This window comes from Eublepharis macularius, chromosome 10 (genome assembly GCF_028583425.1).
Source record: "Eublepharis macularius isolate TG4126 chromosome 10, MPM_Emac_v1.0, whole genome shotgun sequence".
Classification (NCBI taxonomy): Eukaryota; Metazoa; Chordata; class Lepidosauria; order Squamata; family Eublepharidae; genus Eublepharis; species Eublepharis macularius.
The window spans coordinates 95,359,767-95,370,578 of NC_072799.1; the positions used below are offsets into that span (position 1 = coordinate 95,359,767).

General features: G+C 43.4%; 1 protein-coding gene across 6 annotated transcripts in view; it reads left to right on the forward strand.

Moving 5' to 3' along the window:
- The window catches only part of RBM47 (RNA binding motif protein 47), a 103,742-nt gene extending 93,420 nt beyond the window's left edge, over positions 1-10,322 (forward strand). For all 6 annotated transcript variants that reach the window (XM_054990343.1, XM_054990344.1, XM_054990349.1 and 3 more), the window contains one exon: positions 3,483-10,322. In XM_054990343.1, the coding sequence (XP_054846318.1) occupies positions 3,483-3,737 (255 nt within the window). In that variant the 3' untranslated portion in view covers positions 3,738-10,322. The remainder of the gene's footprint in view (positions 1-3,482) is intronic.
- Positions 10,323-10,812: the final 490 nt, after the last annotated feature.

Genomic DNA, 10,812 nt, shown 5'->3' on the forward strand with positions numbered 1-10,812 from the left:
TCAAATGTATTGGTGATGTTTGTTTTTTCATCTTTAAGGTGGTTCCGTTGCATCTGTCAGTCCAGGTAGCTAAAGTCCATCAGTACTGTCTAAATTTGTTACCCCAAATGTGAATGCCAGACATTTATTCATTACACTGCATCTTCTATATAATGAATAATGTGGCTCTAAAAGTCAAAGCTGGGAGAGAAGGCAGCATGTGTAACCTGATCTCATCAGATCTTGGGAGCTAAGCAGGGTCAGTACTTGGGTGGGAAGACTCTGCAGAGGAAGGCCCCGGCAAACCCTCTCTGCTTCTCTCTTGTCTTGACAGTCCCTTGCTGGGGTCACCATGAATCAGAGCCAAGCTACAAGTGACGCCTGACACAGGTTGGACACTTGTCAGCTCCCCTCAAGTTTTGATGGGAAATGTAGGCATCCTGGTCTTGCAGCTGTAATGGAGAGCCAAGCTGTAAAACTAGGACGCCTACATTTCCCAGCAAAACTTGAGGGAAGCTGACAAGTGTCCAACCTGTGTAAGGCATCACTTGCAGCTTGGCTCTCAGTCTCAGCATGATGGCACGCACACACACACACACACACACAAGTTAAAGACCCTTTTCTGCATCTTTCACTAACTTAGTCTCTGGTCTTATGAACTAAGTTTTTGGGTGATGCAATTCATATTTATCACGCTGGTGTTCTTTGGGCTAAACTACAACTTGGCCGGGGGACTGGCAGCCCCGCTGCAGCTGTAAATTCCTGCAGGCAACTCTATTTAGAAGCACCAGATCCGTTCTGCGTTGGCGGGAGGAGGCTCCTGCCTCCCCCCATGCCATTTTCCTGACCCAAAATGGCGCCAGATTATTCACCCCGGGAGGGGCTCTGTGTGCAAGCGAACTTCTGGCAAAGTCATATAAAATGTCAAGTCTAGTTTGGCCCTTTGTAAGAAAAAGCTGTTTGCACAATTTTAGGGTTTGAGTCTGATTAATTACAATCAAGTGTTACATCACCTGGACAATTCAGTCCTAAGTAGAGTTACACCCAGGGGTCATTTCGTAGAAAAAGAGCTGGAGGGACTCATTAGCATAGCTCATTAGCATATGCCATGCCCCTAGACATCACCAGAAGTGTGTCATTAGCATAACTGATTTGTGTATGCCACGGCCCCTGGCATCACCTATCCTGGCTGTTTTGGACCCAATTCTGGACATTCAGGGCCAAAATTGGGCCCAAAATGGCAAAAAGGGGCTGAAAAATGGCTGAAAGGGGGCCCAAAATGGTCAGGATCAGGCCACTGCTGAGCGGGAGAGTGATCTACCACCCAACAGAGGCCCGATCCAAGCTGTTCCGGCCCCCAATCCAGGCGAAAACTATCCCAAAATGGCCGAGAGTCAGGTGGGCGGGGCCACCTGTCAGGTGACCTCTTTGGGGAACTGCCAGAACTGTGTTCCTGCATGTTCCCCCTCGAAATGAGCCCTGGTTACACCCTTCTAAGCCTTTGACTTTAATAGATTTAGAAGGGTGTAACTCCACTTAGGATGCCTCTGTAAGTTAGGCTTTCTCCTTTGTGTATCCGTGAAGAATATGGAATTGTTTTTCCAGTAGTCTTTTAGGAGTGTTCCCTTATTGTTACGTGTTCTTTACATCATCTTTTGAGATGCAGAATTTGCCAACGTTATTATTAATACCTAATTTAAATGACATTTTTCATTTTTTAACATGGTTATAGTGGTGACTTTATTATCTGGAGTTGTATGTGCTTGTAGTGGTAAATCCTCACCATAATCAACACTCAGCCCCTGAGCGGCTGGAGTCAGATAGAGGCGAGGCATGAGAGAGAGAGAGGGAGAGAGAGAGAGAGAGAGAGAGAGAGGTGCCGACTTGGCTGTAGCCATTTTGCTCAGAAGTAAAGTCCTACTGAATTTGCTGGAGCTTAATTCTATGTAACCAGATAGGGAGGATCGTTCCTTTCTCCTGCCTTGCAGTCTGTTCAGAAGGGAAAAGGAGAAGCCGTCATTATGCCATCACTGCCCCATCTTCGTAGGTCTGGTCCTGAGCTGTGTCAGCCATCTTTGCAAAGACGTTTTTCTTTTGTGTAAGGTGCAGCTGGAATGTGGAAGCCAATAGCAAGAGCTTCTCCACAAGGACTGAAGACAGTGGGTTGCAGAGTGGAATAGCACTTTTCCTTTCTCCCTCCTGGACAGAGCATGAGCCAATAGAAATAAATACAGAAGTCTGCAATCCTCTGCAAAGGAATAAGCCCTGTTCAGTTCAATAGGACTTGTTTACCAGCAAAGACATACAGACAGGCCTGGTCTGTGTGCGTATCCTACAAAGATGCATAAGGGGAGCATCCTCGCCAACACATTGCGTCTGCTGTCTTTGTATTTGTGAGGAATGCAGAGGTAGCTAGTTAGCAAATATTGATAGCACAAGCGTTATCTTTATCTGCCACACTGACAACTGTTCTTTGACAATTCAAACTATGTGCTGCCTCTTTATTTATTTATATGTATATATATGAAATTTGTATATTTGCATAGTTGTAATTTTAATGATTAGATGTAGAGTTTTTAAAGTTTTTAGTGATATTTAATATGTTGAATTGTTGTTATACGCCCTGAGCCCGCTGATGCGGGGAGGGCGGAATATAAATGTAATAAATTAAATTAAAAATTAAATTAAAATTTTGGTTGTGTAGCACAGTGATTAGGTGGTTTGGCTGTGAATCAGCACTCCACTGGTTCAAATCCCACTACTGCCCTGAGCTCAGTAGATGGCCTTGGGGAAGCCACTCCTCTCAGCCCCAGCTCACCAGCTGTATTGTTGGGATAATAACAACACTAACTTGTTCGCCGCTCTGAGTGAGGCACTAATCTGTCTAGAAGAGCAGTATATAAACACAGTTGTTGTTGCTGCTGCTGTTGTTATTATTACATGACAATCATAGACTAGAAATCTGAGACCCCCCCCAACCAGCATTCTTCTTTCTCTGTATGCTGATTTTTCCATAGCCCAAAGTGCTTCTTAGGGCCAAGCTAGAATTGACGAATTACACTTGAACGGCAAGTGAACAGACTCACATGTATTCCTCCCTGTTCACTTGTGCTCCACTTGCGCTCCACTTGATGATCAAGTGGAGCGCAAGTGGAGCGCAAGTGAACAGGGAGGAATACATGTGAGTCTGTTCACTTGCCATTCAAGTGTAATTTGTCACTTCTAGCTTGGCCCTGAGGCTTCCTCTTCTGTTAAAGACGGGCACACATTGAAACAACCTTCCTACCTGCTGTGAAATTGGCTGGGGAGGCGGGGGCTGAGACACATGGGATGGCATGGTTTGTAAAGCCAGAGGGACCGGAGAGGGAAGATCGTGACTGTAGCTTGTTCATCTTTAAAGTCCTTAATTGACATATGAATCCATGACTAATGGGCAGAATCATTAGTAGCACATTAAAAAAAATTCCACACGATTTGACTTTTTAAAAAACTATTGTTTCCAGGGACGCCCCATAACTCCTGTGTATACCATGGCTCCGAATGTGCAGAGAATTCCAGCGGCAGGAATCTATGGTGCCAGTTATGTCCCATTTGCTGCTCCGGCTGCCACAACAGCAACAATAGCCACTCTACAGAAGAACGCTGCTGCCGCCGCCGCCGCTGCTGCCGCCTATGGTGGATATGCCGGCTATATCCCTCAAGCATTTCCAGCTGCAACGATCCAGGTTCCAATCCATGATGTGTACCCAACCTATTGAGACCACTGGCCAGTGTCGGGGGTGGGCGGGTTGGAGGGTCCCGCTGAAGGAAGATTTTACTATTTATGAAGAAAGAACCGACTGCAGAAGAGTATGTTTGGATGTCAGTCAACTGATGACAGAACCTGGAACAGAAGTTTATATCAAATATATATCATAATGTTTGAAATCTTTTATACATATGAAGTTTTTACTAACTTTTTAGGCTATTCAAAAATGTTTAATATTGCCTGTATTCCTACATTTCTAAAATGGCTCATTTTCAAGGCCCATTTCTCTATACAGGTTTATACAAAATAGTGGATTTTTTTTAGCAATTATTTTCAATATATTTGTGGTATGAAGGTTATTTTTTAGTAAGTTCTGCACTCCAGAGATTTCTATTTTGTAGTGCCTTTAATAATATATCAACTAAATATTAAAAAGTTCACCTGAGCAGCTAGGGAAAAGTTTTTAAACAATATATTTTGAAGACTATATCCAATATTTAAAGAATACATGCAATAGATTTAAAATATATATATATATATATTTACACAAAGGTGTGTCTTATTTAAAAAAAAAGTTATACTGGAAAGTGCAATTTTGAAAGTGACAGACCTCTGCCTTATGTCCTAGCATTTGTATGGTTTCTTTGTTAGCTAGATCCATAAATAAACACCTTTTGTTAATAAAGAAGCCCCCACAGATTAGCTTACGTTAAACTGTGCTTAATGTTAAGAGAAGTTTTTTGCACTTCCATTCAGTCATCTTTCATATATATCAGCTTCTCAGACTCTGAACCCACACACATGCACGCACACACATCATTTATAGTTCATGAAAAGATTATTCTTGTTTTATTACAGGAAGCATAAGTTTGTAGAACTGTATGGCATCTCTACACATGTGAATACTAAAATTATGTACATTCCTCAAAAAGCCTATCTGCAGAGGTACGTTTTAGTGCTCTTCCCTTGATGGAAATTAGATATTTTCAGAAGTTTGTTATCCCAAAGCAACAATACCTTGGGACTGTGTGCTAGTAGGGAAGTATCAGGTACTTAACCACTCTCTCTTATGACAGTCTTAGTGAAACATGTGTGTATATCTGTGGGAACGAACTCCCTGTTTGTGTTGTTGACACTTGAGATTCCACAACTGTGTGTGTTCATCTCTTCTCTCCCCAGTCTGTTAGATGTCAGTGTGTGCCATCAAGCTGCAGCTGACGTGGCAGCCCCATCAGGGGGTCGTCAAGGCAAGTCGACAGGAGAGGCAGGTTGCCGTGGCCTTGCTCTGCAGAGCAACCTCAGTTTTCCTTGGAGGTTTGATCCAGCTTCGCTTCCAAGATCTGCCAAGATCGGGCCACACCATGCTGAACCACTCCTCCTATGAGCCACTAAAACCCCTTAAACCTTTAATTGGCAATGTTATCACTGAGTAGGAGGTTGCTGGACTTTTATATCAAAAGCCCTCTTCCTCGGGCCGAAGGGTGTCCGTGGTGATCTTCATTACTTCTTGCACATTTCTAGTTAGAATGGCTGTTGAGAAGTGAAGACAGTCTGTGTTTATGTGAGGAAAGGAACATCACTGTAAGTTTTTTCTCTGTTTCGAGCAAGCAAGAACTCTATAGATCAAATGCAGGCATGCTAACATCTTCACAGATAAATGTAGGGTTTTTCAGCACCTGAGCCCAAAAATCTTACCTACCTCTGCTATCCCATCTAGAATGTTAGCATCTTGGTCAACTGCTAGAACAAAACAAACTCTGGCTGAGTGTTTCTATGGTAACGTGGCTCTCACACATGCAGTAAGGAGTCAATGCTGGGGTGACCAAATAGTTGTCCATTATAAGTAAGACTATTTGTTAGGGCCTGAATTAAGCAATATTGAGGCTCCACGCACTGTCAGCTTTAACAGGCTCTCGTGGCATTAAAAACAAAATGGTAATTTAGGGTGTTTTTTTAATGGTATTCAGAGGTCCTTCATAATCTGTGGCCCTAAACTCTAGCTTCCTTGGTGGAAAGGGCCATCAACTTGTAGCCAACTTATGACAAGCTCTGCTGGTGTTTTCAAGGCAATAGATTAACAGAAGTTTGCCATTGCTTGTCCCTGCATTGCTTGTTTCCACAGTACTCACCTTCTTCTGGAACGGGGCGCAACGTCATGAAAAAAACGCAGAAGATAGCGTCTTCTCATGCGGGTTTTGCACGACGTCACCCAAAACTTGTGTGAGAAGACGCTATCTTTCGCTTATTTTTTCGTGACATTGTGCCCCGTTCCGGAAGAAGGTGGGTAGTGTGGAAACGGCCCTGGTCTCCCATCCAATTACTAACCAAAGCCAAACCTGCTTAGTTTCTGAGATCTGACAAGATTGGACTGGCCTGGCTGGGACATAGGAAGCAGCAGCCTTACAGTCACTCGACACGTCGCTTCTTTTACGCGTTCTGCCCGGAGCCAACCCGTGCTCTGCACAGACACGCGTCACCTCAGGGACTGGCTTCTATAAAAAAAGAAAAGCATGCAAATGGGCTCAGAAAGTGGCTGCTTGGGGCAGGAAATCTGCCTTTCTCTCAAGCGTTTTTCCCTGTGCAAAAACAGAGTGGAGGGGAGTCAATTCTCCATTTCTCCTGCTGCACGTGGAGAGGTATTGGCTGCACGTGCTGCATCAGAAAGGGGAAAACTCTCCTTCCCTGCATTGTTTTTTTGGGGGGGGGGAAGCTTGGGAGAAAGGCCGCTTTCTGATCCCATTTGCATGCTTTTTTTAAAAAGAGAAGCCAATCCCTGAGGTGGCGTGTGTCTGTGCAGAGCACAGGTTGGCTCCAGGCAGAACGCATAAAAGAAGTGACGTGTCGAGTGACTGTAAGGCTGTTAGTGACAGGACATTTTTGAGGTCATTCATTCATAGGGTCATAAGTTGGAAACAACTGGATGGCACATCACACACAAAAGTTATTTCGTTTGAAATCAATCTCTGCTATTTGTACTCAGCCCTAGAAAAAAAATTTGCTATAAGGAAACACAAATATTCCACTTCTGTTCAGTACTGAGTATAATCTTCGACAGGGACGAAGAAGTAGGCAGCCCCCTGAAACCGTGTAACTTACGCTGCAATCCAGCTGGCTTGTGAGATTCCCTGAGGCATTGCCCACACTCTGTTGAGAGAGTTTTGCAGTTGAAAGGAGGGCTGCTGGGCTCAGCCTCCTAATCTGTTAGGCTTTTTCTGCATATGAGTGGAATCCTGGCACATAGGCTCTCACCCAATGGAAGTGGCCTTCAAGAAGTAACTGCAGCTGGGCACCATCGCCCACTCCAAGCTCTTGCGTGTGCAAAGATGCAAAAAGGGGAAAGAAGCTGTTGGTTCCTTACAGACTGGAGAGCTCTTGGAATTTCAGGTAGGTTGCCAACGTCCAGGTGAGGCCTGGAGATTTCCCAGGTTTATAACTGATATCCAGATTTCAGATCTCCGTTTCCCTGGAGAAAATGCCTGGTTTGGAAGGTGGACTCTGTGGCATTGCTCTCTGCTGAGGTCTCTCCTCATACCTCTCCCTCTCCATCTCAGATCTCCAGGAATTTCCCAATATGGCGTTGGCAACCCTACTTGAATTCTATCTTCCTTTCCCTCACAATGTAGCTGTGAATATTCATGATGTGAAAAAGCTCCATCATCCAGTATAACATCTAGTCTCAAATGTTAATTATTTTATTCTCTTTAAAAGTATGCTGTAGAAACAATGAATGTTCGCTACTGTAGTGCACAACCAAATATGCTGTGGTTGGAAGAAATACTAATTTTTTTTTTTAGTAGCATTATGTTTCATGAAAAAAAAACCTCTGGTAAGAGGCTAAGTAAATACAGTACTGAGAGGTTTCTTCTCTTGCCTTATTCTTCTTCCCACACACACTTCATGTTAATGGTAGTTCACGCTGCATGCGCATCGGGAAAGGAAGAAATTGGACCACTGAGTTTTAAAGAAACTGTTTGTAAATAACTTCATATGTACATTTTTGAAGTCATTGTATTTTGCTCTTGTACACGGTTACGTGGCCTGCCGCAAAACCAGCATTTTATTTCAATGTTGTTAAATAGAAGTTTTTTTATGTTAAGTAATATTATTGCAGTGTTTTTGTGGCCTGTTTAAAATCTTTTTTTAGTAGAGCAATGAATGCAAAATACAATTAATGTTGCATCAGTTGTGACTCGTCTGCTTTACAACGTGCACCGGAAGTGCCTAAATCTTTTGTTTTGTTGAGTCTGCTGTGCAATAGGCAACTTTTGATGCTGGGTGGAATCCAAAGGTCCGAAAATGTACTTTCTGTGCACATGCTGAGGTATTAGCATTCCCCTGTTAAACATAACTTAGTCTATCTTTAAATAAAGAATATGCATTTATATGCAATTTGTCAGATGTTAGAAACTGAGCAGGCCTTCCTCACAACAAATGTTTGATCAATTTAATATTTTAAAGAGTATCTTTTTCCATGAAAAATGATGAGATAACTGGATCTGTACACTGGAAGTGCTATAGAAATAAGTAGTAGCGATTATTCTTCAAAAGGATGGTCCTTTAAAAATGTTCTATTACTCGAATTATTGCTATACCCTACCTCAAAGGGCCACCGTTACTACTGCAATATTTATAAAGAACAAGATTGTTTGAAGTGGGCAAGCCAAAAAGCCTTGTCATTCCTGGAACCCACAATCCTACAACCGAGAGAAAATATCACATCCTAGTATGTTCTGCTTCTCCATTCAGTGGTCAACCTGGGCCTGGGCTGTGCTCTCAGACTTGCCTGACTGAATACTCCTGTATCTGAAGCCGTCATCTCCACACAGATAACAAGAGACTAGAGAGAACTAGCCCAGCTGCTGTGGTGTGGTAGGCAGCGCACTCAGTGGCTCAGAAGGCGCCCACGGCTCTTTGGCACACTGCCTGTGGCTCTTCTGAGCCTCGTTCCTCAGTGTGGCACATGCCCTGTGCTTCAGGAAAGCGGGAAAGTCCCTTGCCCGGTGGGCTTGTGGTTGGCCAGAGGTTCCCGCCTTGGAACAGTCACTGCTAGAGGAACTGGTAAGCTGTGAGTCTCCCTGATATACAGACCTGTTAGCATGGGTGGAAATAGCAGCAGTAGGTTTAATTGTATATGGCCAAAGGCCATCACAATACAAAGTTAAAAAACAGTAAAAATAGAAATCTATCTTACAAGCATAAAATACAGTTATTAAAATAATAAAAATAAAATACAATTAAAATGGGACCTTAATAAATACCAGATAGTTATGAGAAAAGTTAGGTTTCCGAGGAAACAATCTTGCCCCTAATCTTTTTTGCAGCTAAATAAATGTGGCCTTTTGGTTGATGGTAATTGTGAAAGTGGCTTTTCACAAGCCACGGACTGAGTACCACTAGGTTAGTGTGTCAGATTAGGACAAGGAGGAATGAGGGTTTCAAATCCCGTCTCAACCATCAAGCTCAGGGCCAAGCGAGAAGTGAGGGCGAGTTACGCTGGAATGGCAAGTGAACAGACTCACGTCACGTGTGTTCCTCAGTGCATGACCACGGGCCAGTGACCCACTTCCCAGCCTCATCTACCACTGACAGTGATTACGTTGAAATGGAGAAGGAAAGAACGCTCTCTTCTGAGCTGCTTGGAGGAAAGATGGGATGAAAATGTGATAGGTTCTCCACACTGGTTTTCTGTTTGAAAGGGAGGCTGGTTTGGTTTTGTCTGGAGGAGCAGGCATTTAAGTAAATCTGCACCCTCAGGTAGGTCTCCCCAGGCAACGGTTTAACATCCCAGTACTAACCAAGCCCCTCCCAGCAGTTTGGAGTGCCCCCCCCCCGACACACGTGCAGAGAGCAGCGTGTGTGTGTGTGGAGGGGGGAGACTGCATCTCTTTTTGAAGTGCTGCTTCTTGAAACGATTTTTATCTAGCCCCTGTGGCTGAGCACATTGCTTATTCCTGTTCTGTCTCCTTCCACAATCCTGTGCCGAGCAGAGTGCAGCGTCAGAAGGCACAAGAAAAGAGCACAGAGCATGGTGTGTCTCTGGAGGGGTTATTTCTAATCTCAGATAGGCAAAATTCTGGTTTTGAATCTTACCTAAAGAAGTGGGCTGCACCAGCAGCTAACCAGGTACCTTTAAAAATAAACACGAAGATTTTACTGTATTTTACATACCTACATGTAGTGTCTGTAACAAAAATGGAACTTAAAAGAAATACTGGACTTTTAAAAAAAAAGAAAATCGTGCTTGCCCATAGGAACTCCAGACAGGCATAAATGTACCGGCTGCAGCAGCTGGTAGTTGGTTCATCAGAGATGTCAAGGCACTACTGAAACCATGAATTTGTGGTCTGGCTTTATAAGTTTCTAAACCATTTCATTTATACACTACTGAGACAAGTTTATGACTTGAAATGTGAACTTTTTTGTAGGTTAAGAACAAACTATTAAAAAGATATATATGTATGTTTGCCTTCTTTTCAGATGTGCTGTTATTTTTAGGTGTTTTTGCTGTATTTTGTTCTTTGTGTTCTTTATTGTTGCTGTTCCATTTAAAAGTACTTTGCTAGGAAGTAGTAAATAAAACATGCCTTAGATGGAACCTTGTCTTCACTTTTTCAAATGTCTTTTATTGGTTTAAAGGTTGGATCTTTCAGTAGCTGTGTTGAACCATCAAGTTATCTTTAAGGCTGAAACTAGACAAGCAAGGATTGGGTAGGGGACCAAAGAAAATCCTAATTTCCCCCTCTTTGCTGCTTCTGGATCTGCCTGTTTAACCTCCCTGCTGTCTGCCCACCAACTCACCTCTTCCCACACCTGGTGGAGGGAAAGGGGGAGAAGGGGGGCAAGCCAAAGCAGACTCCAGTTTTCCTTGTCTCTTGCTCCAGGCTGCATTTTTACACATTAGAGTGGGCAGGGGTCATTTCGTAGAAAAAGAGCTGGAGGAACTCATTAGCATAACTCATTAGCATATGCCACGCCCCTTGACATCACCAGAAATGTGTCATTGGCATAACTGATTTGCATATGCCACACCCCTTGACATCACCTATCCTGGCTGTTTTGGACCCAATCCTGGCCATTCAGGGCCA